Genomic DNA, 19,295 nt, shown 5'->3' on the forward strand with positions numbered 1-19,295 from the left:
TTGACTCTTGAATCTTCCAGATACGGCTAGTGCACCATAAATCTCCCCAAGTTCTTAAAAGGTTTCTATACACATATAGACATTTAGCGAGTTCATGTTGAGAATTGGTCAGAAGGCTTCTGGACTAGAAAAAGATTACAGTAGAACCCTTTTCCTCCCTGGTCTATGGGAAAATGACCTGGGAAATGGATAAAGACTGCACTGCTTGTTTGAAGACCAGTTGTCGAAGGGTGATCTGCCAGAAGACCAGTAGAAAGCAAACGATTCGGAAGTCGACCACCCAAGGTCTATCATACAACCAGAAAAGATGAGGCCTTGAACTCAAAACATCAGAAGGGGCCTCAACCACCTTTCTATAAAACAAAGAAGCCAGGCTTCCACTTCAGGATCTCTGAGGTGGGAGGAGAACCAGTCCTGTTGACAGTTTGTTAACCTGTTTGGTATCTGGCCGATGACTAGTCATGGTTGCTCTCACCTGGTATTAAGTCCCCGAAATTCTTATAAGTGGACACTGGACGAAGCCTGACTTTTTCCAGGAGGTCGAAAGAAACAAAAGAAAGATCCCTTGGGATGAGGTGCAGAGGAGAGGAAAAAGGAACTCTTGTCACTAGTCACTTGAGTAATAATCTTATCTAGCTAAAAGCCAAATAAGACGTCCCCTCTGAAAGGCAAGAATTTCAAAGAATGTTTTTTGGTCAGAATCCGCCTGCCATGATCTCAGCCAAGGAGCCCTCCTAGCATACACTACTGAAGCAGAAACTAAAGCAGACACCACTCCAGTATTAATGGCTGCCTTTCCAAAGTAAGATGCCAACTCTTAGATATGATGCACCAACAAGGTCAATTCAGAGTGGGGAAGCATTGAGTGAAGACCTCCACTGAGATAACCTGCCTATCTTTCAACTGCTTTGTTCACCGAGGCTGTCACCAAGACAGGTTGCAGAAAAAAATATATTTTAATGTGGCATCCAACTTGCATCTCTGTGCTATCCTTCAGTGAGGCATCACGAGGAACAGGGATTGTAGCTCTCTTAGACAAACGAGTGACTGCAGAATCCACCACGGAAGAGGCTCCCACTTGATTATTTTTGCAGTAGGGAGAGAACAGAATGACAACAACGTGCAGCAGATCTGAAAATTCTGATAGGGATGAGCCCAGGCTTCACAAAGGAGATCCCAGAGTTGAGAAGATGGAAATGTAACCATCTGATTCACGTTTGAAAAAAAAGGAATCCAAAGCCTCAGAGTCTTCCATGTCTTGAATGTGAAGAACCTGCTTGACTGTGAGCACCAATAGTCATTCATCTGAGAGGATAAAACGGGGACAGAATCCTCTAGAAGAACATCTTGTGCCGAAGAAGAGACTTCTGAACCTAAATCCTCCCATAATCTGAGGATTCCTGGACACTGACGATTCTGCATCATGGACACTCCAGATGAATATAGCGTCTTACTCAAAGAAGATGACACCTTAACCACATTCTGTATTGAGAAAACCAAATCCTGAGCCCAGGATGACTCCTCTGAACCCATCTCAGAGGGTTCTCTGGCAGAACAGACCACTATATCAGTAGAATAAGCAGGCTCATCAATGGCATCTGACACTGAAGCAGGAACGGGTCCCTTGCTATCAGCCAGCTGAATAGAAAGCGCTGCCATTGCATCAGCAAGGGTACCAACCCACGATAGCATATAGGCCGCTAAAGACGACCCCATTCAGCAACTGAGGCCCCTGACCCCCCCCCCCCCCCTGCTTAAAATGCCACGCAGAGTACCTTGGTCTGCAAGTACAACAGTAAACTTGGTTTTACATTTTGAACAGATACAAAATTGGATTAGCTATTAGACTGGATGCTCCCAGAAGAATTCCCCTTCCCAGACATAATGCACAGGAATAACAGGATTTTGGTACTTACCGTTAAATCCATTTCTCCGATTCCACAGGGGACACTGGAGCTTCATGACAGTGGGGTATAGACGGTGGGTTGAGTTGAGCCTGGCACTTTAAAAATCTACAAGTGTGACTGGCTCCTCCCCCTCTATGCCCCATCAGCCCCAGTTTTAAAGAACTGAGCCCGAGAGGAGACGGAGAACAGACTGAAGGAGAACAGGAAAGAAACAATCCAACATACTGACACACTGCAAGAACACAGCAGGCTGCAGTGATAAACAGTCACACAACGAAAACAGACCAAACTGCAACAGAACTGAAGCAGAACAAGTAATTGATAACAGGCAAGAAGCACTGGGTGGGCGTCCAGTGTCCCCTGTGGAATCGGAGAAATGGATTTAACGGTAAGTACCAAAATCCTGTTTTCTCCTTCATCCACTAGGGGACACTGGAGCTTCATGACAGTGGGGACGTCCCAAAGCTACCCTCCTGGGGGGGAGAGTGCTGAACGCCCTGCAAGACACTGCGACCAAAATTTGAAGCAGAAGCCGCAGAAGTGTCAAATCTGTAGAAACGTACAAAAGTATGAACCGAAGACCACGTAGCTGCTCTACAAAGCTGTGAAGCCGAGACACCTCTATGTGCCGCCCAAGAAGTACCCACAGAGCGCGTAGAATGCGCAGAAATGGATACCGGCGGTGGTCGAGCAGAAGCAACATATGCCTGACGAATAGTCAGACGAATCCACCTGGCCAAAGTCTGCTTAGATGCAGGCCAGCCACGCCGATTGGCATCATAAAGGACGAACAGAGCCTCTGATTTACGTAGTCCCTCAGTACGGGCCACATAAACGCGAAGTGCCCGAACCACATCCAAAGAGTGAGAATCCCCGGAAGAGTCCGACCACGCTGGGACTACAATCGGCTGATTCAGATGAAAACCCGAGACCACCTTGGGGAAAAAGGAAGGGCGGGTACGAAGTTCCGCCCGATCTTCGTGAAAAATCAAGTAAGGAGAACGGCAGGACAAGGCTCCAAGTTCAGACACTCGTCTGGCCGAAGCCAGGGCCAATAAAAGGATCATCTTCCAAGTCAAATACTTCAATTCCACATCCTGCAAAGGCTCAAAGGTGGATGACTGAAGAAAAGATAAAACAAGATTCAGGTCCCAAGGAGCCGTGGGTGGCACAAAGGGGGGCTGAATTCTAAGTACCCCTTGAAAAAAGGTCTGAACCTCCGGAATCAGAGCTAGGCGACGCTGGAAAAAAATAGATGATAGAGCAGAAATCTGCACTTTAAGCGATCTCAAGCGTAGGCCCGCATCAAGGCCTTTTTGAAGAAAAAGAAGAAGACGAGGTAAATGAAAAGAGGAAGTGGAAGATCCACGACCCTCACACCAGGAGATATAAGCCCTCCAAATGCGATGATAATGCGCTGATGTTACCGGTTTTCTAGCCCTAAGCATGGTAGGAATGACCGACCTAGGAACACCATGGCTTCTTAGTATGGCGGTCTCAATAGCCACGCCGTTAATCGAATCCGCCGTAAATCTGGGTACACACATGGACCCTGCTGTAGAAGGTCTGATCGTAGCGGAAGAGGCCAAGGTTCGTCTGCCAGAAGGAATAAGAGATCGGAGTACCAAACCCGACGAGGCCAATCCGGAGCCACTAGGATGACGGTGGACGACTCTCGTTTGATCCGCTTGAGAATCCGAGGGAGAAGCGGAAACGGTGGGAACAGGTACACAAGGCTGTACGGCCAAGGGATCAGTAAAGCATCTGCTCCCACCGCTGCCGGATCCATGGTCCTGGAGCAGTAAAGGGGTAGTTGATGATTTATCCGTGATGCCATCAGGTCTATCTGTGGTTTCCCCCATCTGCAAACCAATTGATGAAAGACCTCGGGATGAAGGGACCACTCCCCGGGATGAAGATCCTGACGACTGAGGTAGTCCGCTTCCAAGTTGTCGACTCCCGGAATAAACACTGCGGAAATTACCTCTACGTGTCTTTCTGCCCACAGAAGGATGCGACTGGCTTCTCTCATTGCCAGACGACTGCGGGTTCCTCCTTGGCGATTTATGTATGCCACTGCAGTGGCGTTGTCGGATTGTATCCGAACCGGAAGTTCTCGTAACAGAGGAGCAGCCTGTATTAAAGCTCTGTAGACTGCCCGCAGTTCGAGAACATTGATTGGTAAGAGGGATTCCTGCTGCGACCAAAGCCCCTGGAAGTGACTGCCCAGAACCACAGCTCCCCATCCGCGGAGGCTGGCGTCCGTGGTGACCAAGGTCCAATTCCAAATTCCAAAGCGCCGACCCGCTAACAGATGCTCCGTCCGAAGCCACCAGAGCAAGGATATGCGGGTCCGGGGAGACAGACGCACCAGCCGATGCATCTGTAGGTGGGACCCGGACCATTGAGACAGAAGATCCAGTTGAAAAATTCTGGAGTGAAATCTGCCGAATTGGATGGCCTCGAAGGAAGCCACCATCTTTCCCAGGAGACGGATGCAAAGATGCACGGACACTTTCCTGGGTCTGAGCACCAAACGAACCAGCTCCTGTATGGCTATGGCCTTGTCCCTTGGCAAGAATACACAAAGCAGAACAGTGTCTAGAATCATTCCTAGGAACTGAAGTCTCTGGGACGGCATCAACTGAGACTTCTGGAAGTTCACAATCCAGCCGTGTTGAATGAGAATCTGATGTGTAAGGGACACTTGGTGTAAAAGGACTTCTGCCGTTGGAGCCTTGATGAGTAAATCGTCTAGGTACGGAACTATCGTCACCCCCCGAGAGCGCAAGTGGGATACCATGACGGCCATCACCTTGGTGAATACCCTGGGAGCTGACGAGAGACCGAACGGCAGGGCCTGAAACTGGTAATGAGCTTCCTTGATGGCAAATCTGAGGAAAGCCTGGTGAGGAACCCAAATTGGGACATGCAGATAGGCGTCCTTGATATCGATCGACACCAGAAACTCTCCTGCCTCTAGTCCCACAATGACAGAATGGAGAGACTCCATTTTGAACCTGTGAAATGAAAGATACTGGTTCAAGGATTTCAGATTCAGAATGGGTCTGACTGACCCATCCGGTTTCGGAACCACAAAAAGGTTTGAGTAAAACCCTTGTTGTCTTTGTGCAGTGGGAACCGCCACCAAAACCTCGGCCAGCAAAAGTTTCTCGATCGCTTGACGCAAAATTAGTTGCTTCAAGGGATCTACGGGCAAACCTGTTGTAAAATAACGCACAGGAGGAGTGAAAGCGAACTAGATCTTGTATCCCTGAGATACCAGATTCCGAACCCAAGTGTCTGGAGAAGTCCATCTCCAAACCTCCGAGAAACGCTGGAGGCGAGCCCCCACCTTCGGATCTCCGAGATGGGATGGGAGCCAGTCATGCCACAGGCTTGTCTGCTGGCTTGGGATCTGGACGGCGGGCATTAGTCGCTTGACGTCCTCTAGCCCGGCCTCCTCGCCCCGCTGAAGACGAACCTCGCGATCGTCCCTGAAATCTTGCAGATGCTCGAAAGGAACGAAATGAAGGTCCCCTAAACGAGCGACGCGGAGGAGGTGCTGATGAAGGTAGAAAAGTACTCTTACCTCCAGTGGCCAGCGAGATCCACTTGTCCAGCTCTGGACCAAATAAAATATCGCCTGTGAAAGGAAGAGCTTCCACTGCTCTCTTTGACTCAGCATCCGCTTGCCAGGCACGAAGCCAAAGTGCCCGGCGAGCAGAGATCGCCGAAGCAGAAATCCTAGAGCCTACCTGGCCGATATCTCTGGAGGCGTCTCCTAAGTATACTGCAGACTCCTGAATATGTTCTGCCAAGGTAATCAGATCTGCCCGCGGAGTGTTGGATTTAAGACCCTCAGTCAATTGTTCCGCCCACTTTTCCACAGCCTTGTTGACCCAAGATCCTACCAAGGCCGGCCGGAGAAGAGCACCTGCAGCCGTATAAATGGATTTCAAAGTGGTTTCTAATCTCCGCTCTGAGGTTTCCTTTAATGTAGTAGCTCCTGGAACCGGTAACGTGGTCTTCTTTGACAACCGAGAAACCGAAGAATCCACAGGTGGCGGGGTCTCCCACCTCTTTCTATTTTCGTCAGGAAACGGGTAGAGAGAGAAAAAACGCTTAGGAATCTGGAATTTACGGTCCGGATTCTGCCAAGCTGCCGTCATCTGTTTGTCCAACTGGAGAGAAACAGGGAATGTGATAGCAATCTTCTGTGACCTGGCAAACAAGGAGTCTTCTAACGATTCTGGAGCTTCCGGGCCAGAAATCTTAAGAACTTCCCTCACCGCTAGGATGAGTGAATCAATACCTTGCATTGCCTCAGGTTCTTGTGAGTAAGTCTCTACGTCTGATTCGTCCAGCATCTCCCCTTCCTCCTGAGACGAGTGATCCGCTGCCGAGTCCTCATCCGACTGGAGAACCGCCGGAAGAGCCCTCTTCTTAGATGAGCGACTTACCGTAGCTTCAGGAGCTTTAGACGCAGAACCCATAACCTGAGCAAGGCTATTCACCGAGCGGACTAAATTCTGAGCCCACGCTGGTTCTGTTGCTAGAAAAGAAGGGTGAGATGTGCTAGGTAGATCTCTGGCGGCCTCCCGTTCCCTACGGGAAGCGGCTAATTCAGAAGAAAGATCCGCCATGACCCCTGCCAAACTATTTATGAAGGAGGGAGTGACAGACTGCGTGCTAGCACTCTCTGCTTCACACGTCTCGCACAGGGAAGACCCTTCGGAGCGAGCATGGGTAAATTTTTTCCTGCACTTACTGCAGGCAAACAGCTTTTGTGAAGCAGCTTTTTCTGTTCTGGATGTCATCATTCACTCACAGACAGACACCACGTACAACTCAGTAGTGCAAAAGGAGTATAGGGAGAAGCAGAATTTCAATAATAATGCTACTCAAGTATGGGAGCAGACAGAGCAATAAGGGAGGAGCAGAATTTCAATAATAATGCTACTCAGGATGCAGACAGAGCAGTATAGGAGGAGCAGAATTTCAATAATAATGCAGCTCAGTAACAGGGGCAGACAGTGCAATATAAGGGAGGAGCAGATCAATAAAAAAAAACAGAAGGTAGTGAACTACCTTACTGTAATTACAGACCCCCTGTAGAAGCTCAGTCTTCTCCCCTCCGATCCGCTCTAGCTCTACAGAGGCGCCACTCCCTCTCAGAGCGCGCCAAACGAGCCCAGCAGTGAAGGAGGAAGAGGAGGAGGGCCTATAAGCTCCACCCCCTTTTGTTAATGGCCGCCGCTATTATATGCGCGCGGCATAGCCCTGCATCCCAGCTGCACGCGGGGGCCAGCGGCACGACTGCCGCCAGTGATTAACGTGCCGGTGCCTTTACACAAGCACCAGCACGCACAGGTAGGACCGCCGCTTCCTCTGCAGAGCCTACCTAACAGCCAGCGCTGGTGTTCTTCCGCAACACCAGCGTGGCACTGACAGCCGCGCGCTGTTAAAAAACCCCAGCAAATTATTTTCACCTCTCCTGCTAGACAGGAGAGGTGTGCATACTCACAGGGCTGCTGCGGCCAGAGCGCTGGGCTGTGAGGGGAGAGCGGGGACCCGGACACAAGCCAGTGTTAGCTGTGGCGGGCCCCGCTGAGTCTGATGACTCCTTCACTGCCAAAAGGCAGACTCCCCTCCATAGGGTGACCGGACACAGGCTGCAGTAGCCGTGTGGTCCCCTCTCTGGCGGCTCCCACGATGCAGGCAGACTGTCACAGCTAACAGTCTGCCTGTCCTCTTGTTTCTTCTTTATAAATTAATACATATATACTTAAGGGCTGGAGACAGCCCCTGTGCACCGGCTCTACTCGGGCACATTCTAAAAACTGGGGCTGATGGGGCATAGAGGGGGAGGAGCCAGTCACACTTGTAGATTTTTAAAGTGCCAGGCTCAACTCAACCCACCGTCTATACCCCACTGTCATGAAGCTCCAGTGTCCCCTAGTGGATGAAGGAGAAATGAAAGATAAACAGTAGTAATCCTAAAGATAGGTATATACAGTAAACATATACAATTCTTAGACCAGCCTATAGAACACTCAAGAAAAGAGTAACAGACGAGAACACTCTCCCACCAAACAACCACACTGCACACCCAACATACAGAAAAACGTATACCCTTAGGGTATGGAGGAGGAGGAAGGACAACAGCACAAATCCACTAAACAAAACTAAACTATAGTACTACTCCAGTGTCCTTGAAGACGGTCTTGAGAAGAGACTGTCTTGAAATAGCAGCCACAATGTAGTTGACGTGGAAGGAAGACAACATAGGGATGACGTAAATTGGGGGACAGCTGATCAGCTCCCTATGTCCCCCATACAAGCGAGGGTTACTGGACAGCAGCAGTCACCAGCACAGCCCTTCTTCTAGGTCATGTCACCTGAGTTACAGAAGTGGGGACCGACCACGTATTAAGGATCCATCTCCCGAAATGAGAAAACACTAGGTGTCTACCTTGGTTACGTGACCAAAGCAGCACTGTCGGAAGCCAAATGAAGCTTGGGGATCCCAGACACAAGCCTAAAACAGCTGTGGCGAGCCCCCACGTTAACCGTCCCTCAGCAGAAACAAACTCCGGTAGCAGGGGAACACCCTCGGAATCCGCCTCAAAAAAGACTAGTAGAAAAATTAAAAAATGAGGAACTTTGACTTTATAAAAACCATCGTACACAATCACCAGTTCATATTATTTTCTGCAATCATTGTACTTAAAACATGAAGGAGATGGTTTTTTTATGTTTTAATAAAATTACTTGTATAACTGATAAATCACAACGTAATGTTTAAGTTATGAAACTTAAAATAAATACGGATATAAACCAATGCAGCTTATAATAAACAGAAAAACAGTTGTATTTATAAAAATGGTTAACATCCAAAGACAAAACTAGACCAAAAATGATTCAAATCCAAGACCCCTCCCAAAAACATAAATAAAACGGTACTTTTCTTAATGGAATATAGCAAATTATAATTACCACAATTTCATTTTCCTAACACACAATAAGGAACTAACCCATTGCAAGGACTGTCATGGAGCATTGACGTTGCAATTAAAATTCAAAACAAACAAAAAAAAACCGTATAACATAAGTTAGCATGTAATACGCAGCTTGGAAACTCCAAGGTTTCCCTACCTGATTTAAGTCATGTCAACGTAAATTTTTCAAACTCACAGAAATTTGATTGATCATAAGAAAAAAAAGAGTCACTACCACTTGTTATAGAACGTGCTGTTATTCTTACGGGCATGGATGTAACTCCACCTTCTCTGCAGGTCATATATATTTGGAGATGCTTCTTCTTATTACAGACCTGGAACATTGATGAAAACTGTTCCACAGGTTATTGTGCAGAAATAATAACCTGTAGCACAGGAGACTCTTTAACAACAGGTACCAACTGCTGGGCTCCTGAATATCTCACCTCATCCACTATATAGTAACTGTGTCAAAATTAACTAAATTGGTGCTATATATCCGTATCGCCAATGAATTCAGCTCAGGTCACTGTAAAAGTGATTTAAGTGGGAAGTTTGGGCGCAGAACATTTTGTTCCAGGTGGAGCTCAGACAGCGAAAGCAAACAGCTGACTAGTTGCTATGGGTAACAGCACTCTCCTGTGGCACCTATATGTACATAGCCGTACAGCAGAGGACAGATATACCTTTGTATTATATAACTTCAGCAATCTCATTGCCGTGCCTTACCTTCACTTTCTTGCTCTGGAACGCGAGATCGCTGAACAGATCATCATGGTCATCCTTCTGCATCTGATCCAAAAATTCCCGCATTTGCTGCTTCCTTTTTAGAGTCCCCACTTTTGCAGTGATTTTTACAGTCCCCTTTTCTTTACTATTCTCTGTGAGACAGAAATTACACCCAATTAATGTTATGCCCCCTAGTGCATTGGACTAGGTGCTGCATGGAGGTATTAGTGCAACATTTAAATTAAAAATAGGATTATTAAAATTAGGCAGAATAATAGATAATGTCTATTATATTGTCTTTCATTAGTACGTACATTCTTTGTCTGGGGGATTGCTATTAAGACAATATTGTTGGATTAGAAAGAAAACACCAGACCTCATAACACTACTGTATTGTGGTGATATAGTACCTGAAGCACATGTGCCAACATATATAAAGGGGTATTACTGTAAATAATGGAATAGATTTATGGAAAGTGATGCAAAAGATTCCAAGCAGTCAGTATCGTTCCCAGTGCCAGCTCGTCTCTCATTATCTTTTGATCATAGCGTCTTTAAAGTGCACCACCATCCACTGACCTAACAAAAATGTTACACAGTTTGTCTCAGCCAAGACCCAGGTGAGAAGCAAATGTACTCAACCTTCTATTTTACTGTGCCCACTGGTAGAAAGGGCAAAAAGACTGGGTGAGCCGCGGCACACAGCATCGAGCTTTCATCTGCCGATTTATACCAGCTGAATTTTGACAAAAAATTCTACGATGGGATAAAAACCGTAAATCCCAAAATAACTACATAAGTCCGGTAATAACTACCCATGGCACTAACACAATACTGTGCAAAAGTTTTAGGCAGGTGTGGAAAAATGCCGCAAAGTAAGAATGAATTCAAAGATAGAAGTGTTAATAGTTTATGTTCATCAATTAAAATGCAAAGTGAATGAACGGAAGATAAATCTAAATCAAATCAATATTTGATGTGACCACCCTTTGCCTTGAAAACAGCATCAATTCTTCTAGGTACACTTGCACAAACCAGGGATGTAGGATTATAGTCAGGTGTATGATTAACCAATTATACCAAACAGGTGATAATGATCATCATTTTCATATGAAGGTTGATACAGTCATTAAACACGTATATACTGCACCAGTAAGGTGTCTTCCAGGCAAAAATTTCAAAGCAGACTGGGGTTTCAAGATGTGCTGTTCAAACTCTTTTGAAGAAGCACAAAGAACTGGGCAACGTTGAGGGCCGAAGATTAGTGCAACAGATGAAAGACCCATCATGCTTACTTCCCCTCAAACTCGTGCAGATGTCCAGCAGTGCCATCAGCTCAGAACAGACAGAAACCAGTGGGACCCAGGTACACCCCATCTACTGTTCACAGAACTCTGCCCAGAAGTGGTCCTATTGAAAGAATTTCTGCCAAAAATACCTCCAACCTGGAAACAAGGCCAAGCGACTCAACTATGCACAAAAACATAGGAACTGGGGTGCAGAAAAATGGCAGAAGGTACTCTGGACTGATGAGTCAAAAGTTTAAATATTTGGCTGTAACAGAAGGGAGTTTGTTCGCCGAAGGGCTGGAGACCAGTACAATAATGAGATTCTACAGGCAACAGTGAAGCATGGTGGAAGTTCCTTGCAAGTTTGTGGCTGCATTTCAGCAAATGGAGTTGGGGATTTGGTCAGGATTACTGGTGCCCTCACTGCTGAGAAATACAGGCAGGTACTTATCCATCATGCAATACCATCAGGGAGGCGTCTGATTGGCTCCAAATGTATTCTGCAGCTGGACGACCAAAAACACATACAGCCAATATCATTAATAACTATCTTCAGCGTAAAGAAGAACAAAGAATCCTGGAAGTGATGATATGGCCCCCACAGAGCCATGATCTCAACATCATCGAGTCTGTCTGGGATTACATGAAGAGACAGAAGGATGTGAGCAAGCCCTACATCCACAGAAGATCTGTGCTTACTTCTCCAAGATGTTTGGAACAACCTCCCTGCAGAGTTCCTTCACAAACTGTGTGCAAGTGTACCTAGAAGAATTGATGCTGTTTTGAAGGCAAAGGGTGGTTACACCAAATATTAATTCAATTTAGATTTCTCTTCTATTCATTCACTTTGCATTTTATTAATTGACAAAAATAAACTATATTAACACTTCTATTTTTGAAAGCATAACACTTTTTGTCATGCAAGAAATTCTTCTTCAATTAAAAAACCCTTGGGGAAGACATATAAAAGGACAGGTAGAGAAGCTACCAATTGGCTTCCAGCTACCATTTTATAGAATGCACTTGATAAATGGTTGCCATGGGAACTTCTCCACTTGTCATCTTCTGAAGGTTGATACATTTGATTTCAACGTAAAATTTATTAGTACAAAACCCCCCAGAAAAATTAGCATTGAGTGGGTGGTGGTGGGGAGGGCTTTCAGTAATCACTATCTAATTTGCAGTCGCTATGTGAATTATGTCTAAAGCAGCAATTTGTTAAATAAAAAAAACAACAACTTTGTGTTACATTTCTACAACTGTGCCATTATACCTGAATTAGATACAATGTCTGTCACTATACCTAACATATGAAGAGTTTAAAATGCACACAGCAAGTATAAAAAGTTACTACGCACTGTGGGCCTGATTCAGACCCGCTCGCTAGACGCGGCCGCTCGCTCCCAGAGTATGCAAATTCAGCTAAGTGATGTGAAGGCAGGCGATCGCAAGGTAAAACATAAGCACGCCCACTATGTCTTGGGCGAACGATCACTTTGTGTTTATAGACGCCCACCAGCCCGTCCTTAGCCGCCCACTAGCGTACATCATCTCCAGGAAATATATACAACCATCGGTACATCGGGAACCATCGGATCAGACAGCAGCGCTGTACCCTACTGCAAGCACTGTGAGGTCATCCGTGTAAAAAACAACCAGGTGACGTGTACACTGACGCTGCCTGTTAATTATGCACGCCTCTGATACAGCGTTGAAACACTCAGGCACGCCTGCGTTCACATTTCCACTCCCCCGTTACTACTGCCCTGCCCCTGTTACCACCCACAAACGGCCTCTCCTGTCACTCATTCTACTGGGCTGTCTTTGCTGGCCGAGCGAGCGCTTCCCGATCGCTCAAACTAGTTTGCGCACGTGCACTGCGATGCAAATGCCTAACATCGGCCGCGTACGAGCGAGCGGCTGCTTGCGAACGGGTCTGAATCAGGCCCTATGTGCAATTAAGTTATGGAAAGAAAAGACAATAGTACACACTGACATCCAGTGGACTACAATGTGTACTGCACCTAGAAACTTTATTATAGGAAACTTCAAGATACACAAGCTCATTCTTTTTGCCGTTTATATTATTACTCTCTTGCTTTTTTTTCTTGGCAGTATCTGCTTTCTTCTTGGATTGTGCTTTTGACCCTTTTGTCTGTTTCTCCTGATATTTCTCATGGCACTGCTCTGCCGAACGGCTCCCTACCGCCATGGCAACTTCCATCCAAAATCCTCTTTTGTTCTTTGGTATTGAAGAGAAAGCCCTGTGAAGCCACAAAATGATTAAAGTTTCCTTCCGAGCCCCACAACACTTAAGAAACTGCACTACTAACTGTAGGTCATGTCTGTGTACAAGTTAATCGAAGACTTGAGGGTCTATGCGCTAAGCCTTGGAAAGAGTTAAAGTGGTTGGAGGTAAAGTACCAACCAATCAGATGCTAACTGACACTTTACGGGCTGTGTTTGAAAAATGTCAGTTAGGAGCCAATTGGTTGGTACTTTATCTCCATCCACTTTATCTCTCACCAAGGCTTAGTACATAGCGATCCGTAATAAATCAGGCCCCATCGCAAAAATATGCTAATGACTGAAATCGCAAAGCTTTAATAGAGACACCCTCTACTACTTTCGCACATCCGTAATTCTTTGCAATCCTGCGTATACATCGAGTAACATCGGCCCCTCACGCACAATTACAACAGGTCTGACCTTTCTCAGAAATTGCTAACCTTGTCGCACGCAGTGAGTACACAAGCTGCGTATGCCATCGCAGTGGCTTATTTATGCACGCCCCTTTAACGGCGTTCAAACGTACTGACGCACCTGCTTTTCGCAGATCACTTCCTGTCAATCATTCTGCGTAGTCTCTGCGAACACAGTACGATCGCAGTGAAGCCTTCGCACACTGCATACGCAGTACGCAAAAATCGGCAGTCTGCTGCGCAATCGGAAAAGCGATCCGTAATCTATCAGGCTCACATTCCCCTAAATCTTAGACCGTTGGTGCACTTGTTGCACGTTTCGGTGTGGGCTTTGTTATAGGGACAATAATGATATTCTAGTTCAGCTACGAAAAAAAAAAAAAAAAAGTCTACAAACCACCAACATATACACACAACATGCACAAAATCCATATTTAGCATTTATGGTAGGTAGAATTACTTAATCTGCCGAATATAGAAATAATATTGGAATCTACTTGTATATTAAATTAAGGATGGGGTTGCAGGGCGTGGGTTCTGATTTATATCTCTATTTCCCAGACATTTCTCCAAACAGTGGTCATCTAAACGATAGGATTGTCAAATCAAATCCTGGATTTTTTTGCATCCCTAGCTTATCATCACTATGAAGTCTGATTATAAAGACACAACATACTTGGAAAAAGCGTGATGTAAAACTCCACAGTTAGGTGACAGCACGACATTTACAAATACATTAATACTAACTTGTAAAGCTTCTTCACTTCTCCTTCCGTCCATTCATCCTCACGACATATTGCTGAAAATGGTTCATGAGATGATCGACTCTCCAGGTTGGAACATAAATCAGATTTGTGTCTCAGGTTCTGAGGAAGTTTCTTGAGATTGTCAGAATTATACAATTTGTCAGGATATTTGCTGCTCTTCTTCGGTTGGCTTTGATCTCCAGGTCGACGGTCATCATTACTTTCATTGTCACTCCCGGTATGATTTCCGTTACCACTTATTTTTGTACTGCAAATGATCTCCGAATCATTACGGGTTTCCTGTTCTGTATGGAGAGAAGAGGATTGATCTCCGATTGTACTGGGAATAGAATGCCTCGGTTTCTTTTGCGAACCACTAAGTTTTGCAGGACTCTGCTCGGCGCTGCTCTCCTTTCCAGAATCTGCTAAAAAGGTCTTGAGCTTTTCAGCACGGGACTGCGGCCTTCTGGCGAAAGAAAGACTGAAACCTGCTGATTTCCTTTTAACATTGATCTGTTCCAAAATATCCTCATCTGAATCAGACTCTTTAGAAGCTGACAAGGAACTCTTCATTTCATTAGAAAGCAAAGGTAGCCCTAAACGTCCTATGTTACTCGATTTTTTTGACTTCTTCGGTAAGGTAATACATTTTGTAGAATAATTTCTTGGATCAGAATCAGATGAATGCTTTTCTCTACTTGGGGAATGATCAGAAGGTGAACGAGCCGGCTGTCTTTTTTTGTCCATGCCACGACCAGGACGTTTTTGTTTCTTATGATCACTAGTTAGCTCCTTAAAGTGCTTTCTTGAAATGGATTTCTCTTCTGAATCCTGATATTCCATAATATCACTCAGTTGTGGTGCAGAGTGAGATGGTGGTTTCCTCCTACCGAAAGCATGATTAATAAGTGCTGGTTTCTTCTGAGAGCCCGTCAGTTGCCGTGATTCCTCTCCTAAAACATTTTCCTCCTCAATATCCTCAGATTCTGCTAAATCAGTCTGTAGTTGTTCAGAACAAAATGGTCGTCTCCTTGTAGATAGGTTGGGTTCTGGAATAGTTTGTTCCTTCCGAGCTCTAGCTGGCTGCCCCAGTTCCTTTCCCAAATAATTTTCCTCCTCAGAATCCTCTAAATCTGTCGGCGATTGCGCAGAAAGAAATGGCCGTCTCCTAGTAGCTGGTGCAGGCTTAGGTGTTGGTTTCTTACAATGGTCCTTAAGTTTTGCAGAGCGCGGAAGTGGTTTTCTGGCCAGGGCAGGGCTGAAAACCATGGATTTCGTTTTAACATTAATCGGTTCCATAAAATCCTCATCTGAATCATCAGACTGGTCAGAAGCGGATGAGGAACTCTTCATTTCATTAGAAGGCAAAGGTAGTCCTGAACTTCCTATATTATTAGATTTTTTGGACTTCTTTGATAAGGTAATACTTTCTGTGGAATCATTTGTTGGACCACATTCCTTTTCTAAGGGTTGGCCAAAATCTGATGAATGCTTGGCTCTACCTGGGGAATGATCAGAAGAGGTTTGTTTCTTGCGATCATTAGTCAGTTGTTGAGAGTCTCTTGAAGCATTTTCCTCTTTCGAGTCATGAACCTTAGCTGAATGTCTTGGTGGTTGCTCAGTACCAGCTGGCTGTCTTTTTTTGTCTGTGCCATGACAAGGACGTGTTTGTTTAGTTTGATCACCCGTTCGTTCCGTAAAGCTCTTTCTTGTAATGGATTCCTCTTCCGAATCCTGACATTCCATAATATCACTCAGTTGTGGTGCAGAAAGAGATGATGGTTTCCTCTTACCTAAAGCATGATCGCTAAGTGCTTGTGTCTTCTGAGAGCCCGTCAGCTGACTCAATTCCTCACCTGGAACATTTTTCTCCTCAGTATCCTCAGATTCTGCTAAATCTGTCTGTGGTTGTGCAGAACAAAATGGTCGCCCCCTTGTAGCTGGGGCAGGTTCAGAATGTATTTGTTTATTCCGAGCTCTATTCAGCTGCCTCAATTCATTTTCTGAATCATTTTCCTCCTCAGAGTCCGGAGATTCTGCAAAGCTGCTTAGCGGTTTTGCAGAACGAAATGGTTGTCTCCTCTTAGCTTCTGCAGGTTCAGGTAGTGTTGGGTACCGCCGAGCCCTATAAGGCTGTCGCGATTTCTTTACCAACTCAGATTCTGCATTAGAATCCTGAGATTCTCCTATATCACTCTGAGGTTGTGCAGAACGTAATGGTTGTCTACTCTTAGTTGGGGAAGGTTCAGGTAGTGTTTGTTTCTGTCGAGCCCTATTCAGCTGTCGCAATTCCTTTCCTGACTCAGTTTGTGAATCAGAATCCTGAATTTCTCCTAAAGCACCCTTTGGTTCCGAAGGACGAAATGGGTGTCTCCTGCTAAGTAGGGCAGGTGATGGAAGTATTGGGTTCGTCTTCTGACTGCTTGTCCGTTGAGTTTCTGCTAAATCACTAGGCACCTGCGCAGAACGAGACTGCGGGCTTTTTGTACTTGGGGCAGGATTTGGAACAGTTGGAATATACTGAGTTTTGCTCAGTTTCCTAGAGTCTTTTCCTAAACAAGTTTCATCATCTGACTCCTGAGAAGCCAATTTATCACTGTGATTCATTAGAGAACGAGGTGGTCTTCTACTCGATGCACATTTAGATTTTATTGGTCGATTGGTTTGCAAATTTCTAGAATTTTTTTGTGAACACTTTCTTTGAAGCTTACGTGTTGGTATCACTTTTTCAGGGACTGATCTCGGCTTCCTTTTAACAGATAGGAAAGGTACGTAATCATCACCAGAGGAATTGGGATCAGATGAGATGACTAGTTCGATGTCACTGTCTTCTGACAAGCAGCTGGAGGAGTTTGAGGTGACCTGGGATGTCTTTTTGCTTCTAGTAAGTATTGTCTCTATTGCTGGTACCCCACTTTCCGCATCGGGCTTACTTTCAATCATGCCGATGTCTGTACAGGTGACACTTGAACTATCATAGCGAACTTGATGTTGCAGACATTTCATTCTCAGATCATTCTTGGATTGCAGGGGTGTGAGCAATATTCGAGGAGAACTCTTGAGCTGTCTTTCACTACTTTCATCTGGGTTGGACAATAGAAGACTCTTCGAGCTGCTGCATGTAGCCTTGGATTTTGCAACCGTTTCATGTAAGACGTGGTTTGATGCTAAGGAGAAATGAAAAAAAAAAAAAAAAATGTATATAAAACTTTAGAAAACAGAAAATAATAATTAAATAGACTTTAAAAATACCTCCCATAACTTTTTATTTTGTAATCGCCATTATTATTTTTTCCAAGTCTAGAAGGAGACAAAGGCTCAGGGACATTTTCCAAGGAGAAAACCAGCTCTTCCTCTCCTTTGCAATCTTAAAAGAACAGAAACCAATAGGTCCTGATTGGGATTGGTCTGTATCCCTCGCAGGGGCGGGCAATTAGCGGCCCTCCAGTTGTTGTTGAATTACAAATGCCAGCATGCTTTGCAACAGTTGCAGCATGGCCAAATAGCAAAACTGTGGCAGAGCATGCTGGGATGTGTAGTTCTACAACAGCTGTGGGGGCTTATTGCCCACCCCTACTCTCCAGTATCAGAGTAAAGTAATAAACTACAAAAATAAGGACTTTCCAGACAAAAACAACATCCACAAGGTTGAGAGCAATATAAATACAATGTTTAAAAGGTATAAATACAACAAACTGCAGTCCTACTCCATTGGGAGATGGACTTAGGCACAGATAGGGTTGTGAGGATTCTCTAAGAGAATGACTAGAGAACGTGAGCAGATATGCGTTCGGCATCTCGGCGGTCTGGATGCCGGCGCTTACCCTACCGGCGCCAGAGTACAGATGCCGGTCAGAATCCAGACGCCGGCACCACGACCGCCAGGATGCCGAAGGTAAGTAGCGGGGTGGGGGTTAGGCACTAGGAGGAGTGGGGTTAGGCACTAAGGAGAGAGAGGGTTAGATTTAGGGTGTGGGTCGGGGCAGGTTAGGTTTAGGCACTGGGGGGGGGGGGGTTAGGTTCAGGAACTAGGGAGGGAGGGTTAAGGTAGGGAGAGGGGGAGGGTTAGCATACCGACCAACAAGAGTCGGTATGCTTATCCTGACGGGATCCAGGCGTTGGGATTCTGACCACCTGGATCCCGTCTGTCGGTATTACATACTGATTCCTGTGAGCAGAGTAAACCCTGAGGCTTAGGCAGGCAGCTCTACATCTAGAGAGGAACACAGCCTCGTTCAGTTTCTGAGGACAGGGGCACAAGTGAAGATTACCTTCAGAAGAAAGGTAACAGTACAGATGAGACAGAACTACAAACTCAGGGACACAATTAACCAAGGCAATGGCCAGTAGAAAAAGAAAAAAAACTCTTGCAGTTGATAAAAAAACTCAAGTGAACCAAATGATTTCTCACCTGGCAGGAAGAAATGGAGGTCTCGAAGAGAAACAGGAAAAGGGAAACCCAAGTGTGACCCACACTCTGTAGAAACACTAACAGAGCGTAGCCAACTGGAGCTGAAAGACCTAAGAGAGAGCTGACATCATTATGAAAACTCAGGGCAAACTCCACTTCTACTCTTCCCCCTGGAGAGGGAGGAGCAGACAGGATGCATAAAACAATGGTGTTAATCCCATTTCACAAGTTTGGACCTATAAATGCTGCTGTAGATAAGTTGGGATAAAAGGGTCTGAAGATACAGCAACGGATCACTATCTGCAATATAACTGCGAACATCGGACATCTGAGTAGCCCATAATTTACTGAATGTCCACCACAAGTAAGGTGCTGAGGCGAGTGAATCTGCGCCGTAAGATACAGTCGCTGGCTTTGGCACACCCCCAAAACAGTGCAGTCGCTTGCTACGGCACGCCCCTAAAAACACTAAGGTCACTGGTTTCGGCACAATCCTAAAACCCCACCCCT

General features: G+C 45.6%; 1 protein-coding gene across 9 annotated transcripts in view; it reads right to left on the reverse strand.

The window, feature by feature from the left end:
• Positions 1-19,295, reverse strand: part of MIS18BP1 (MIS18 binding protein 1) — a 75,490-nt gene that overhangs the window by 6,156 nt on the left and 50,039 nt on the right. For 7 of the 9 annotated variants that reach the window (XM_088455312.1, XM_088455311.1, XM_088455310.1 and 4 more), the window contains 3 exons: positions 14,376-17,541; positions 13,018-13,190; positions 9,638-9,789 (listed from right to left, as the gene is read on the reverse strand). In XM_088455312.1, the coding sequence (XP_088311438.1) occupies positions 9,638-9,789; positions 13,018-13,190; positions 14,376-17,541 (3,491 nt within the window). Of the gene's footprint in view, positions 1-9,637; positions 9,790-12,950; positions 13,191-14,375; positions 17,542-19,295 lie in introns of those variants that run through there. The other 2 variants (XM_088455313.1, XM_088455315.1) reach the window with 2 other exon arrangements.

Source organism: Taudactylus pleione, unplaced genomic scaffold, assembly GCF_031769625.1.
Source record: "Taudactylus pleione unplaced genomic scaffold, aTauple2 ptg000652l, whole genome shotgun sequence".
Lineage (NCBI taxonomy): Eukaryota > Metazoa > Chordata > Amphibia > Anura > Myobatrachidae > Taudactylus > Taudactylus pleione.